The sequence below is a fragment of the Python bivittatus genome, unplaced genomic scaffold (assembly GCF_059951505.1).
Source record: "Python bivittatus isolate LINGU-HERP-01145 unplaced genomic scaffold, Pbiv_v1 ctg000590_np1212, whole genome shotgun sequence".
NCBI classification, from domain to species: domain Eukaryota; kingdom Metazoa; phylum Chordata; class Lepidosauria; order Squamata; family Pythonidae; genus Python; species Python bivittatus.
The window spans coordinates 21671056-21687806 of record NW_028277086.1 but is presented as its reverse complement, the minus strand read 5'-3'; the positions used below and the strand labels follow the sequence as shown (position 1 = coordinate 21687806).

The 16751-nt window shown below is 38.2% G+C and overlaps 1 protein-coding gene across 1 annotated transcript in view; it reads right to left on the bottom strand.

Annotated features, from left to right (window-relative positions):
• Positions 1–16751, bottom strand: part of RGS22 (regulator of G protein signaling 22) — an 87637-nt gene that overhangs the window by 51036 nt on the left and 19850 nt on the right. The window contains exons 9-15 of the mRNA XM_025166156.2: positions 16014–16650; positions 12620–12781; positions 9935–10115; positions 8554–8714; positions 6098–6206; positions 4373–4498; positions 1786–1887 (exon numbers count right to left, since the gene is read on the bottom strand). Of these exons, the coding sequence (XP_025021924.1) occupies positions 1786–1887; positions 4373–4498; positions 6098–6206; positions 8554–8714; positions 9935–10115; positions 12620–12781; positions 16014–16650 (1478 nt within the window). The remainder of the gene's footprint in view (positions 1–1785; positions 1888–4372; positions 4499–6097; positions 6207–8553; positions 8715–9934; positions 10116–12619; positions 12782–16013; positions 16651–16751) is intronic.

Sequence of the window (16751 nt, the reverse complement as noted above, 5' to 3'; positions counted from 1 at the left end):
ACATATGGCCTTTGTTAATTTATTAATGTTTTTGGCTCTTTAAAACATTATAAAAATGAAAAATTTATATACACACATAGACACACACACACTCAAGGAATGCTTGTGACCTCAGCCTTATTTCAAAGCTCTTCAGGAAAGATATGTAATTTTGACAACAATGGCCTGTTTTTCTTCCAGCGGCTCAGCAACTCACTGGGCAAGGAGGAAGAGAAAGAGAGACACTGTGATAGGAAGACAGAAAAATAGCTTCAGGTTTTTTTCCACCAGCAGGATGTGGCTCCTGAAAAATTATTTCTGGGAAAAGATAGCTCTGAATAGAAAAATAGTTCCCACTCCTCGACATATATAAAGGGAATAAGTAGGATCAGGAATTATGCAGCTCTCAATCCCTCAAAGAGTGACAGAATAGGAAACTATTAAATTCATGAGGAATAATATTAATAATAGTTATTTCATTTAACCATAATTAAATATAAGTTAAATCAAATTTAGTTTTTGCCCAGGCCCCATCAACATTTTAGAGTATGACCCCTTACACACTATTCAAAGGGAAAACAGACCTCTTGCTGAAAAAAAAGGTTGAATATTCCTGCTCTGAAAAGCAAAAGAGTTCTCAAATACCCTCTATTTGAAATAAAGAAACAAAAAAATAAACAGGATTTATCTCTTAATGGTTTTCTAGTTGAGAAAAAATTATGTAATATATGGATTAAACACTTAGGAAGAGCATAGAAGCAAAATAGACGAATTAATGAATGAGCAAGCAATCTTGATGGTTACAGCAAATTCAACAAAGAGAACATTGAATGAACCAGAAGAATGGCTCCACAGAAGATGGATACAACAGAAAAACAAAAATCTGAATGGATCCCTCATATGCATAGAGATGCCAGATTCTCCCAGATTCACAATCTGAACTGCACATTTACATTCATGGAAAATGAATGCTGGTTCACTAGTTAGTCTTGAAATCTGTGACTGGAAGATATATTGTCCCTGCCCAAGGAATGTACTATCTAAATTTAGATGGGTTATGAGGTGGAAGGAGAAGTAGGAAAACAGGAAGAAAGATGGAAGGCAAACATGGGATGAATTAAAAATAACGACCAAGGAACTGGATGATACCCTAATCATCAGCTTAACCTTCTCCAAAACTAATTGCCAGAAAGTTTGTATTTATGACAGAAATATATTAAATTTTCTTTTCTGTTATATATCCAAAAAGAAAAAAAAAGAGCTAAAATAAGGTTTTTTTAAAAGCCTATGTAAGCAAGATGCCCAAAATGAATTTTCAGCTGATTGATACATGGCTTTCTTTCATTTTAGCATCTCACAAAAGTTTCCAAGTATTTCCAAATCTCCTACAAATGTATTAACATTCACCCCATCAAGACAAGAAAGAAAGAAAGAAAGAAAGAAAGAGAGAGAGAGAGAGAGAGAGAGAAAGAGAGAGAGAGAGAGAGAGAGAAAGAAAGAGAGAGAGAGAGAGAGAGAGAGAGAGAGAGAAAGAAAGAAAGAAAGAAAGAAAGAAAGAAAGAAAGAAAGAAAGAAAGAAAGAAAGAAGAAATCCAAAACACTAGCTGCACAGAAAACAGAATAATTGCATAGGAATGATAAATCCATGAAATGGAACTGGGAGATATTTCTGAACAAAAACCATGCCTGGCTGATGTTTAGATAAACTCTGTTACTCCCATTTATACATATTTTGTTAATTATGATCCCAAACTATTTTCCTTGGGGGTAGAGAGAGACTATGAAAATGTCTTGTTTATGACTTACTTGTGCTTGCTTGCATAGTTTCAAAGGATGGAGGGTTTCTTGATAGAAAAGCTGATGATAATCCTGTAGGTCAAACCAAAAATATGTGCTGTTCTTCCATAGCTACAGATGGAAGAGATGGGAGGAAAGATATTACTACCAAAGTTTGTATTGTTTAGTGCAGTATTTCTCAACCTTGGCAACTTTAAGACATGTGGACTTGAACTCCCAGAATTCCCCACCCAGTGCTGGCTGGGGAATTCTGGGAGTTGGAGTCCACACGTCTTAAAGTTGACAAGGTTGAGAAACACTGGATTAGTCTCATAAATGTCAAGGGCTCTTCTAGGCAAAAGGGTACAATGATGATGATCCCTCTTCCTCCCAATTGATCAAATTTGGATAGAACTCTTGCCAATTATATCGTATTCATGGATGGAACTATTTCAAGACAGCAAATCCTGCTTCACAAACACTTCACAAATGCGTCTATGCTTGAAAAGGCAAGGAGGGAAGACACATTGGAGGGAATGTTTGTTTCACCTCAGTCCATAGTAGCATATTGGCCTGATAAAATAAAAGAAACCCAAATACTGAATACCTAGGACAGCATCATTAGGAGGTGGGAAAGCATTGAAAGTTTGCTACTATGACCAGTGCAGAATCACGAGGGAACACTAACAATTTATTCTCTTCTCTTTTTGTGAAGATGGGATATGGGTGTGTGCTTATAAGTGGGTTTGAAGGGGTAGCTAGAAGCAAACTTCACTGGAGCTCTATTGTCTAGTGAGCATATAAACATTCCCATGCTCATTGTGACCTGATCTCCAAATAGATTGGATTGAGTTAAAAAAAAAAAAAAAAACCAAGTCAATCTTGGGTGGGCTTTAAAGTAAATTCAGAAGACTGGGAGCAAAAGGGTGGGTCATCTGGAAGAATCCCAAGGCACAGTAACTCTTTAGCTCCTTGGGATCAGTTGGAGTAGTATTTTTGATACTGGCAGAATGACAGCATGTATAAAGATACTGTAACTGAAATACATTCTATATATTTTATTGTACCCTTTGCATATAATTGGCAATTAAATTGTCAGTGTATATTGCAAAGTTTAAACATATTGGGATGGAATTAAAGCAGGGGTTCATAATGTGCATCTAAAATTTATGTTGTGACAGCATTTTTCAGCAATTGCTGATATTATTAAATTTTATCCTGACCATCATTACATTTTATGAGGTATTCTTCAACTACTTTATACCGAAATTTGGTGTTATTGCTCAAAGCTAGGTGTTTCCAGAGGGACAAAAAAGCTTTATGAACCTTGTCACCTCAGAAGCTCCTCTCTTTAAAAAGACAGACAGATAGATGAAACTATTATTTTAAATTGTTGAACCAACCAGCTGGCATAAAATGTAAATTTTGACCATAAAAATTGACCTATACTGTATGTGATTTTAGTAAATCTACAGTAAATTGGAACAATTCTTACAGCTTGATCCCAAACTAAAAATAATCAATGTACTTAATTGCTTTAAAAGTATATAACGTAATATTCAGGACCTGCTGACGTGTTGTATACAAACATATGGATTATGTTTATATACAAGGAATACATTCAAATGTAGTGAAACAAGTTTCCAAGTAAGCATGCTCAGGATTAAAACACCGCAAAACTTTTACCTGTAAATGTCCCATAATTTTCAATAGGTGTCATTTCCAGATAAACATTTCTGACACTTTCTAAATACTTTGTTGGAAATAAGATCCAGTGAAATGACTGGGGCACTTTTTCAAGTAATTATGTTTAGGCCTGAAATATATGGGCCCTACTTTAAAATAGAGAACAGTTCTCTATTGAAGTTGCACAAGAAGTTCTATTTCTTAAAGTACCTTTCATCTGAAGGCACAAACACATATTTATACCAATTTATGTACCCTGTTTTTTTCAGTGACATATTTCTTTTCTCTTTTGTGGTGAAAATTGAGTAACTATATGCACCCTAAAGACAGAATTTACTACACAGGTTTCAAGAAGAAAAGTGACTCCATAGTATTCAAATGTTTAAATACTTAACATGCAAAAACTTCTTGGAAATATTTCAGAACCTTCCTTTTCCAATCAGGGTTGGTTGGTTGGTTTTAACAACTCAGTTCAGCTGGAATCCTCCATACTCCGAGGTAGACTTTTTAAGAAACTGTGGGCAAAGTACGACGTTTGAGGCAGCCATCCTCAATCTTGAACTCTCCTAGACCAGCATTTCTCAAACTTGGCCATTTTAGGATGGTACTTTAAATAGATATGCTGGCTGAGGAATTCTGAGAATTGAAGTCCACACATCTTAAAATGGCCAAGGTTGAGAGTCACAGTACTAAACTAAAACCTCCATTGGCCCCAGCCAGTATGCTATTTAAAGTGCCAGTGTTCAAACATAACTGGCTTGAACATGCAAAACGGTAGGTTGAAATCAATCTTCAGTTTGAAGCTAAGTTGCTGATCTTTGGCAAGTCCAACTTTACAAGCAATGTTTTCTTTTCCCTTAAAGCTATGGGGAGACTCCAAATGCCAATGAAAATCCAACCAAGAAATCCACCAATAAGCACTTCTTCTTACCTTATCGCCTGACTTCTCACAGAATTCAGTGAAGATGTAGCCTGCTCTGTTCTCCAAGTAAAGAGACTGCAGCATTCTTTCCATTTTAGAACTTCCTAGTTCAAAAAAATCTGGGGAGATTTTACCCTGAATAACAGAGACCACAATTCGTCAAGGCATGTAGTTTCATTGTGTCTTGGATGAAACTGTTTTGTAACTGTTGTTATTTTTCTTTGAGATTAAAAAGAATAATCAGATATCAGATGTGTTTTGCCTGATTGTTTTACTACAAGCTTCTTAGGTTTCTTTTTTCCCAATTTGTTATATAGTATGCTGTTAAATTTGTCTGCCTCACACTTCCTTTCCCTCTGTTTTCTTCTTGCTGACAGTTTTCCCTTTCTGATGGCTACAAAGAGCAATGTGGATGATGGCACATTTTAAATTCTATTGATGCTGTGGTTATAGTCAGTTGACCTTTTTCACTTCTTTGTAATAATTCTGAAGAGACCTTGGAAAAATCTGTAATTTATCAGATCTGCTGTTTTGTTAAAAGGAACTTGTACCAGCTGAGTCTCATTTAAAAATAAAAAAAACCAGTGGGGGTTTATTTTGTGTACCTTGTTCCTTGACCTATCTTGACGTTTGTCAAGATGTCTTGAGATGCAGACATATTTTGAGATCTTGAGATCAAGGTTTTAGTTGTAACAGCTGACCAACCATAGATAGATAGATAGATAGATAGATAGATAGATAGATAGATAGATAGATAGATAGATAGATTTCTGATATCTGCTGACTTTTAATAGACCTGCTAAATTTTAATCAAGTTCTGGTGACAGATTTATCCACAGTTAAAAAATAATAATAATTGTAGGACAGAGATATTCTAGTCTGAAACATCACTCTTATTTTGCATGAACACAGGTACCTTTAACATTGCTGCTAAATGGTAACTTATGCAGTATGACTCAATCCAGAGTCATGGCACTAAATTTTAGATAGCAGAATTCTATATGAAGGCAAGAAGGAAGGAATTCTTTGGCCTTTAGGGGCAAACATGGATAAACTGACTGAAAGATCACTAGGAAAGGATGAATTAATACCCATGAATATGCTCCATCACAAGATCATTTCAGCATTGTTTGGCAATTTTTTATAAAAAATGCAAGAAATATTGCATTTCGATGTTATGTAGGAGGCACTACATAATCAGTTTCATTCTTATTGGGACTCTTCAGCTATAGGTATCCTCCATACTAGATGTTCTATATTTAACTCTTTAACAGGATTTGAACTTACAGGAACAAAAGAAGTCATAGCTTCTATACATTTTTGCATTTGTTTTCATTTGCTGCTGTCCCAAACATATGAACATAGCAATTTTCATATGTCTTTTTAAAACTATAGGCCGGTGTTTCTCAACCTCAGCAACTTTAAGATGTGAGGACTTCAACTCCTAGAATTCCCCCAGCTAGCTTCCAACTTCCCCCTTCCAAGTTCCAGAGCTGGAAGTCCCAGGAAGTTGAAGTCCATACATCTTAAAGTTGCCGAGGTTGAGAAACACTGCTATAGATTATAGAAGTTCACAGAATAGCCTTATTCCAGAAGCATGACTAAGATCGTTCTCTGCCACCTAAAGGGGCTCTTATTTAGACATCTTTGAAGAATCCCAAATAAAAAGAAACCCCATCTCCCCACAGAGACAATATTCAATGCCACAGTTCATGGTACTCAGAAGGTACTTACAGGGATCATTTCTGCATAGGTGTATTTTCGATCTAGTTGTGGTTTCAGGTAATCCATTCGATCACTAATTGTTGTCATATGAGACACACTGCTGCCTACCGTTGCTGGCCTACACAGTGAAAAACAAATAGGCACAAAAAGACTTTGAGGGTAATCAGAGAAATTAAATTATGGGTAGTGTTATTGATTCTGCACCTAAATAGTCAGTACCATCACTTTTAACTACTCCAAGGCAATAAGAAAATACATGGCGAGATCTAGTTCCTTTATCTTTTCCTCAAACCCTTTGTATGCATCATCTTTTGTGATGAGGCACTACAGTGGTTCTCTCTCATGAATGATGAAACTATTCCACTTTTAATGGATAGAAAATAAGTCCAATATTTGCATATGGATGGCTTTTTGCAAAGTCAGAGTAGTGTACTAAAGAAATAATAATGTACACGTATTAGTCATTGGGCAACTTATTCAATGGTAGGAAGGTGTCATGAGTTCAGGGCTACCTATAATTTCCATTTTTTAAAATTTGCAAACAAAATTATATGCACAAAAAATGTATTGTGACTGCTGAGAAGTGGGATATTCTCGCCATTTAGATTGTTGTAATTTGAAAACTTAAAATCAAATAACTGGGTTCTGAGTTCATTTTAAAGTCATTTGCATACCAGTAAATTTTAATAAAAGTACACATTCTGATGGCAGGGACCAGTTCATTTAAATCTGCAAAAAGATCACCTTCATCCATGATTTGGTGGTGGATGAGGCAGCAGATCCAGCATGAATTAACAAAACCTGACTAGGTAAACGTGCCAAAGGTGCCTTTTTTTGTCTCAGCAGCCTTCAGCACCATCGGCCATGGTATCTTATTGGACTGCCAAAGGGAGCTGGGGATTGGAGGTGCTCTTGCAGTGGTTCTGCCCTTTTAGTGGGTGGTTTCAGTCAGTTGTGTGGGGGGGTGAGAGGTTGACCTAGTGGCCCCTGATATGCAAGGTGCTGTAGGGACCCTCACTCCCATGCTCTTTAATATCTATATGACTACTGGAAGAGGTCATCCTACAGTTTAGAGTGCAGTATCATCTATACTTGATGATATCAACTTTAGGCTGTAGGGAGATGCTATTAATATTGTGCCCCAGTGCCTGGAGGATAAGAAGGTTTGGATGGGACAGACAGGCTGAAGTTAAACCCAAGTAAGCTGAGCTGCTGTTTGCACATCAGGATTCTCTGTTTCACCAGTGTTATCTCTTAATGAGGAAGCATTACTTGTATAGGAGCAGATTCACAATTTGGGAGTCTTTCTGGACTCACGGCTCCTGCCTGAACAGAGATTCTCCTAGTACATCAATTGCAGCCTTACCTGGTACAAGAAAACCTGGCTATAGTAATTCACACCCTCATTATCACCTGGTTGGACTACTGCAATGTATTTTACATAGTGCTGCCCTTAAAGACTATAACTGGTCCAGAATGTAGTGGCCCATCTATTCACTGGCTCAGTGCTGTAAGCATATTACACTGATTCTGCAGGCCCTGCACTAGTTGTGAATTGGTCTCCAAGGATAATTTAAGGTGCTGGTGTTAAAGCCTTGTCTGGCTCAGTGCCTGCAGGACCATGTACTCCAAGTAGAATTGGCTTGATCCACTAGAGCTTGTAGGGAGAAACAACCTATAGTCCCACACCTCTGAGAGGGGAGGAGGCCTAAGGCATGTATGTATGTATGTATGTATGTAGCATTGGTGCTTTGAAATAGTCTCCTCCTCCTTGTTGGTCTACATGAAAAATCTAAAAACAAAATTTCTTTAAAAAGCATTCTCCTAAGTTCTTTTACTGCTGTTCTTTTAGTTGGAGTGGTTTTATGGTTATTATTCATTTCATTCTAACCATAGATGTTTTAATTCTTTTGCTATTATTATACATTATGTAAGCTGCGGAGAGTTGCTAGATTGCAGCAAGGAATCATCATCATCATGCATTGTGGAAAATGGCCTGCCGTTTTCCATCATGCCCAAGAGCAATATGCTCAGCCAGGCTTGCATCACCACAGGCAGGTGTGGAGAGAGTCTACCCACCCCATCCCTTTTTTCTGCATCCCATGTGGCCATAGAGGATGAAAACTATTGGGATAAAGAGATGGGAGTTCCTAAAGAGGATTTCTAGGACCTCTTCTGAATTTCAGGCAGAGAGTCAACTAACTTGCTGATTAGTTGTTTGCATAACAGCAGGTCTGTTTGGGGCTAAATCTAAATTTCTCTGGGCTAGTTTAGCAAGTCATTTGGCATGCTAGAAAGTTCACATGACAACCTCTCCCACACCCCACAACCTTGTTAAACATGCTGCCCCAACAAAGCCATTGTTTGGTCTGGGCTAAAGATGAAGTATGCCTCCTCCTACAAGAGTGTCCTCTTTCTCTTAGCAAGTTGCATAATACATTATACACGAGCATTTCAGTGCTTACCTTTTTTTAATATTTGTTAAGCTAATTAAGTCATGAGGATCTTCCTGAACAGCAGTTTGACACCTAGGCAGAACTGCAGATAACAGCCTGGTAGACCTCTGGGGACAGATATCCATCATAGTTCCTTTTGAAAAAGTTGGGGATAATCCAGTATCTCCTCTCTAATAAAAATAATGGAAAGGAGTGAAAGCATCTAAGAAATAAGTCTTGCTTCTCCATACCTATTTTCATTTGATATCTTCTGTATCAGATAGATACTTCATCTTCATAACTACAGGTAGTCCCCAGTTTAAGAATGAGTTCCGTTGCCAAGGTCTGTCCTTAAGTTGAATTTGTATGTAAGCCGGAACAGTATTATTGTATAATACTGTATAAGTAGTATTGTGTAACAAACTCGAACCATTGTGTGTTTAACTTGAATTTTGCTACAACAGGCTCCGTTCTTAACTATGGGTCGTCTGTAACCCAGGCATCCTTAACCCAGGGACTACCTGTATTTGCATTTTATTTAAAAAATCATTTTAGCATTATACCCAAATAAAAACCCTGTTCAGATCAATTTATATTTTAAAAAGTGTAGGCTGGACTAAGGCAACAGAAGCCCAAGTTCAAGTACAATCTCAGCCATGAAAGTTCAGGGAATACCATTGGGATCAATCACTGTAACTCTGACTATTCCACAGGTTTATTGTTCTGGGAACAAAATTACAGGAGAAAGTGCAGCGTATGTCACCTTGAGTTCCTGGAGGAAAAGCAAGGTATAACAACAAATGCATGCAAACTTGCATAGGCTACAGCCATGACAGAGATGTGGCTTTTCCATTTGCAGAAGTAATGTGTCTCTAAATCCTAACTATAAGAATGATGAAATCACAGACAAGGGCTCTACCCTTTAAGATTTATTGTTGCTCTCTAAAAGAGACAGGATGCTGGAGCAAACCCCCCCCAAAAACCACCCTTTATATTAGGCATACATATTTCAGCAGTAAAAGTCAGGAGAATCACAAGATGACGGTAAAGAGATGCAGCAAGTGAACTGGTGCCACCTAGTAGTCACCCATGTCTTTGCAGTCTAGATATGGCATTTCTACACTATTTTGTTGTTCAGTCGTTAAGTCGTGTCCGACTCTTCGTGACCCCATGAACTATATCGCACCAGGCCTTCCTGTCTTTCACTGCCTCCCTGAGTTTGCTCAGTTTCATGCTCAATTCCTACACTATATTATATAGCTAAACAGACCAAAATACAGTATATGCTGATTATGATTGTACTGTCACTCGCCAGCCTAACCTTTCCATCACACAGTTTTTCCTTCAATGCTACTTATATTGGTAAGATAGACCCTCTTACTTTGCCAAGCTATAATGTAGCAAACAATACCTGATAATATGGAGATGCTACTTTTGGCATGCAGGATTTCGCCCTCAGTGGCAGCAGCGACACCATCTGTGGGAAAGGATCCACGTCCAGTCGTGGTTTCTGTTGCCGAGCATGCCAGATTTTCAGTTTGGTAACTGTGGCCTGAATGGCAGCTTTATGAGTTACACAAAATCGGGGACCCCTGAGAAGAAAAAGAGTGGTTATGAATGGATCTTGTGTTTGGGGGCTTAAAAAAACAAAAACAATGATCTCCAAAAGACTGAACAATGGAAATTGTAACTTAATTAAGTAAAACTAATTCCCTTCTTTTTCTTGTGAGGCTACTGTTTTCACCATAGCTAAATGTGTTCAGATTAGAAGTTCTAACAGAAAATTATATAGGAAGTATTCCATTAGGATTAGGTGGTGACATTATCTTGATAGTTTGTCATAGGAGTGATCCTTGAGCCCTTTTAATTATTATGATTTCCTTCAAAGATTTTCATAGATTGTTTTTCAATATAAATTTCAGTTAACTTGAAGTTAACATACATCAACAGTTCACCTGCACAGCAGAAAACAGTTAAGAAATAAAACATGCTAAATAATAAAGAGAAGAAAAAATAGGGCATGTAACAGAACTGACAGAATTATTCTGTGAAAATGTAAAGCACACAGAGGCTTTTCCCAAAAAGCCAACATTCTAACACTCACAAAATAAACTATACCAGGCTTTAGACTTCACCTAAAATAGCTTTCTAGTAGAGCCTTAACAGAAGATGGGCAAAGCCTGGGACTCTTGGGTGGAAAAGTGTTCAAACAAGAAGAAATATCCCTGTTAGAGTCAGGCCATTTAAGGCAAGGGCATTCAGAAGATAATCAGGAATTACTTGTAGAAATGGCTCAGCCTATGGATGGTTGATAGGTATACTGGGTCAACATCTGAATTTAGTCTTTCTTCATCCAGAAACAAAAAGACTTACAAGTAACTTGATCAAATTATTTGGAGTTGTTTCACTTATCATATCACATTTCTGGCATATTATCTTTCTTTTAATTTATTTTTCTTTTTTCATTTTAGTTTCATACCACACTTCTGGGAAAGGACATAGCAGACTGAAGACATGACTGTGAAATGCAGACATGATATTGAAGCATTACCGACAGCCTGAGGGGCAGATTCGGCCTCTGAGCAAATGGAATTTCCTCAGATCAAGTGGAAACCGTTTTATTCCATAAAGGGGGGCTCCTCAGAATATTGGGGGGATCTGGAGGGATTCTACTGATATTTTTAGAGTTGAATCCCCTAGGAAATGTGGGAAACATCAAAGGAGACTTCTAGTCACTAAAGTCTGTCATTCCTCTTTTCTTTAAGATTTACATTTTAAATCTTTGAATTCTAAGAATTGGGACCTTCAATCTATCGAGTGAAAACTATTTTCATCATTCTTATATACTGTATTTTATCTAACGCCCATGAAAAGAAAGGAACTATGGACATATCCCTAGATCACGAGAGGGTAGTTTGTGATCTGTGGCTCTGGCCCCTAGAGCCACAGACAAAGATGAAACTTTTGGAACTCTTTTTTTATGGGGATGGGGGCATTTTGAGGTTGGAAGTTAAATGGTAGAACAGGTGGTTTAAACTTTGGAAAGGTTTCAAAGTTTACTCCTTAAAACTCCACCACCCAAAATGTACAAAAGAAAGTCTGAAAATTTCAGCCCACCTTAGTCTGGGTCATCATTCCAACCCCAGCAACACCCCTATAGCCTCATATAGGGCACAAAGACCAAGCATCGTTCCTAGACTGAACAAGATTGCTCCCTCTTCTCTAGATTTGTAATAGTTCAATAAGGGATTTTGATTCCCAATTGCCAAGCAATGAAATACTCCAGTCTCCCCCAAATAGGCTTCTAGAATCCCTGATCTACATTAACTCAGATATAAATTTATATTTCTATACGGAGATCATCCCAGTTTATGGCTCTTAGGATGCAGTAGGAAATTGAATCTGATTCATGGCTTTATTTTGCATCCAGCTCTAATTAATTAACTACAGGATTCTAGTAAGAAGCAAATTAGATGCTCTAAGCCTGAAGTCTGCCCTCACTGGGCTGATCACTCTATATATCAAAAGCAATACCTTGAATTAGACTTGGAAAATGTTGGTGCAAAAAATACACTTGGGCAAACTCATCCTGTTCCCAACTGAGTAACTGCATTTGCATTAGCTGAATGAACAAATGCATTCATTAAAATGAAATAAGCGCATTATGAGATCCAAACATGTAATTCATGCAGGTGATTTAATTTCATGATCTACTTTCAGAAGGGAAGCCAGAACTCAATACTGCTATAAACAGGTCCTCAGGTTCAGACAAATTTCTTTCAATCCTTATGTTTTTGTGTGATCATATACACAATGTCTTTAGGAATGTTTAATTAAATTATACCTGCCCCTCATTGGTTTTGCCTCAATCATTTTCCTTCTATCAGTTTAGTCTCCACCATCATGAATAAATTCTTGATCTCATCATAAATAAATTATTATCCTCTTCTGCCAAGATTAAGTGGTCCATTTAGGAAATCAAATGCAAATGGTTTGCAGAGTATAATTTCAACCCCTACTCCATCCAATCACAACAGCTCCAGTGTTGAAAAAGAAACCAAATTTAATTAAATGTACCCATATTTCATCCTTTTACCAGTAAAGAAGCAAAGGTTTCACTACTTCAGACTGGATGCGCTTTAAATTATACACGTTCCATTGATCACCATCCACCAGGTTGAGTTTGAATAGAACCTCAAAGGTCAGGTAATAATCTCCATTGCTTGCCAGGTATAATTTTTTCATCCGATCAAGCTGTCTTGAATAAAGGAAAATATTAACATAATATATGCACAGATCCACACTGGGCAATAATTCAGAAAAATCCATCCAAATCTAAAGCTGTTTTACAATTTAAATGAAATTCCATAGAGTAGAAGATGGGATAGCTTTCTTCACAAAATAAAAACCAGCTTTTAGAGCAGTTAACCACAGTACAGTCCTCCCATCCCGGTGCTTTCCAAAAAGCTGAGTTAGAATTATCATCATCTGTATCCAGCATGAGAAGACAAAAGACATCTCAAGGTCACTAATTTGGGAAATGCTACTTTACTCCTTAGTTATTAAAATATCAAATAAGATGTATTTTGGGAGAATCCTGTCATGCTTTATAACCAGCTTGATACATAAGAGTATCCTATGTCTCCATATTTCTCCTGCTTTTTCTGATTACAAGATTTCTGTCTGTAAAAACTAACAGGAACACGAGAAGAGACAATACAGTGGTACCTCGGTTCACGAACTTAATTCGTTCCACGACTCTGGTCGTGACCCGAATTGGTCGCGACCCAAATCAACTTTTCCCATAAGGTTCAATGTAATTATGGTTAATCCGTTCTGAACCATATGTATTTTTTTTTAAAAAACGCAAAAATATGAAACAAAATACAGTACGAAGAGAGAGAACGCTAACCTTGCTTGACGCGACTTCTGGCGTGGAGGACAGGAAGGCGGGTGGGGAGGTGGTTATTGCTTGGAGGGAGAGTCCTCCTCCCTACAGGAAGCCACGACCACGTGTCACGGGAGGGAAAATGGCCGCGGATCCTGTTCATCACCCAATCCGGCGTTCGCAAACGGAAGCAAAATTTTGCGAACGGAGCTGTTCGTGACCCGAATTGGTCATGAACAGAAGCGTTCATGACCCGAGGTACCACTGTATTTTGTGGCAAACATATTCTAGCTCTGGCATCATTAAGGATGGACCAACATACCTATGGCCCAGAGTCTGGTGGTAATAACACTTTGCTACGTTGACCCACCTGGCAAAAGCATAATAATTGCACACCATAAAAAAAGTTTTTGAAATGGGCAGGAAGCTGAACCAGACAAATGCTCCTTTTGTTAATGCAAGGCCAAGGCGGACATCAGAGCAACACAGCCCAATCTCCTTGTCAGCCCAGCTTGAGCTGAGGATCCCCAAAGGGAGCTATCTGCTATTTAAATGTCTTGGTGTGTTCCCAGTATAGCTTCTAATTTCCAGTACAGCTTCTGTGCTATGAAATGGCCAACCAGCATAAATCATGCCATTGCAGTAGCTGCTATCACAATTGTCAGGCCCGTAACCACCCCCAGAACAGCCAGGCAAAGGCAAGTGAGAGAGATAGTAAGAGATAAGTACATCTTGGCCGGCCATATAAACTGATAGAACAAGCAAACAAACAATTAATAAAACTCAAGAAAGGAGGTCCCCATACTTTTCCCGGGGCCCTCGCAGCACCTATATACCCTAAAAAGTTATTTTAAAAAATTACTGTTCTTTATAAAGTTGCAGTTCACTCTCCTAATCATTGTTATTCCAAATCCTCCATAAAACAAAACCTTAATTATGAATACTTAATTATGAATTATGAATATTAAGCCTGCCTTAGTACAAATTACCTTACTATTTTGGGGAGAAACAGTTTTTCAGCTGGACACTTGCTCTTACCCCATATCCACTATTTAGTTAGTTACTTACTTACAGCATTTCTAGGCCACCCCACTCCTAACAGACTCGGGGTGGTAAACAATAAAACAACAAAACAACTAAAGCAAGTAACTAATACAACAAACTTCCTATTGAGAAAAACAAAAACGTCATGGTACCCCATTCAGCAAAGGCCAAAGGGACGATCTTTCTTTATGGAGTGACCTCCGTAAAGTGGAGACTACTACAGAGAAAGCCAGCCCCCCTTCCATACCCTATGTATATCATAACAGCAGTGTTTCTCATCTGGCCTCTCACAATGAATGGATCTGATGGGCAAGTTCTGTTCTAACCTGATGTAACATGGTGGTGTGCTATGAAGGTTTAAAGGTAATGACCAGCATGTTGAAAGGGCCCAGAAACTTACTAGTAACCTTCAGTGTGTTCAAAATAGGTCTGATTCTGCACTGGAGGGGCTGACCTGCCAGCACTCTAGCTGCTGCATTTTTATTAGCTATAGCTTCCAGGTCCAAAAGCTGCCCAACATAGTCCAGCCGAATGGTGATTAAGGCATGAGTTACTGTAATTACAACATCCAGACTGAAGTAGTGTTGCAACTGATGCATCAGTCAAGCTTGGGCAAAGGCCCCCCTGGCCACAAGTCCAGAGGACTCCTGAGCACAGACCAGCTTCTTTGGGGGTTGGGGCGCAGTCCCCATGCAGAGTAACCACTGGGATTGATGTTGTTTGGGTACCTATTAACAAACAGGAGCTCTGTTTTGGAAACAGTCTAAGCTTATTTTGCCCCATCCAGATCCTTATGGCCTCCAAGCACTGGTACAAACCTTTCACAGCATTTCTGTCTCAGCTTGGGTTGGAAATTTAAAATTGGTGTCATCAGTGTACTGGTGACACTTCACTCCATACTGATGGATGACTTCCACCAGCAACTTCATGTAGATATAAAATAGCACAGGGCAAAGCACTGAGCCCATACCTAGTTATCTCATTTTCAGAACCTGAATCCTGTATCAGTTTGAGGAACAAGCTAGTTTGAAGACTTGGGTTTCTCTAGCAGTTGTGCCAGTACTGGATAGGAGAATACAGAAAGTGATGGAAGAGAAGGAGAATGGGCATGGTGGAAAAAATCTGGAGTTCTTTCTGACTTGGTCTCTCCATATAAGTGGGGCTTCAGTTGATCATTCAATCTTTTGCCATTACTTTCTAAAACTTCCTTGTAATTGTTTGTGTATTGTAACTAAAGATCCATCACATTTAGCAGTTAGGAAAGAGAGGTAGAAATAGATCGACTTTGCTTTTCTATATCATATTGAATTTTCTTTTAGCTACCAATATACTGTACTATTATAAGGATGCTTCAGAAATTGAGAGCAAAAGATTTGTACTTGTGCATTGTTTTCTGAAGTGCAGTAGCAAATTATTATATATTCCTTAAATATTGTACATTGCCCTAAGAATGAAGATCTGACAAATAAGCATAAAGCAATATGAAAATAGATGCTAAACTCATTCAACAGCTACATCTTCAAAGGCTCACTTTATTTCTATTAAAATCTGGACATACCTTTTCTGCCTTTTAAAATTCCTCAGGACCTTCAGACGTTCAATATCCATCCAAAGCCACCAATACCTTTCTCCCAAAGTTCCTCTGATGAATTTCTTAAATCTTTCAAATTCATGTCTGTTACCAATATCGTATGTCTTGTGGCCAACACACCAAGCAGCTCTGGTTTCAGTGCTATCCTTTTCTGATTTTGCAGAAATTTCACTCTTCACATCCACTCCATCAACCCCAGGCAGAGAAGGCTTTTCTAAGGAAAGGTCCATGAACTGTTCAGTGCTTGCTATCTCATATATATACACTCTAGGTGTTCTACTGAAATTGACGTGAAAAGGGCTGGGTTCAGGGGGCTGGCCAGTGATTATTGCAATAGAGTTTCTTAGTATATATTGAACGTAGGCTAAAGAAAACTCATCTACAGTTTGAAAAGATGCCAGTTCTTGATATTCGATGAAGTCTTCACTCTTTCTCTCCTGAGAAGTAAGATCCCAATTTTGTCCTAAGTATGCTCTTAATAAAGTGCGTGAAGGACTTTCAGGAAGTGACGTAGAATAGCCCTCTACGCATCTACTATCTTCTATCTTCTGAACAAGTGGAATATCAGTTAAGCTGTGCTTCTTCTTAAGCTTGGATTCAAATCCTGCATTAAAACCAGAGATCAGTTCTCCAAAGACCACCAACATACTAACATAAACATGCATTTGATTAAGTAAAAATGGCTTCTTTCCTCAGAGCTTTCTA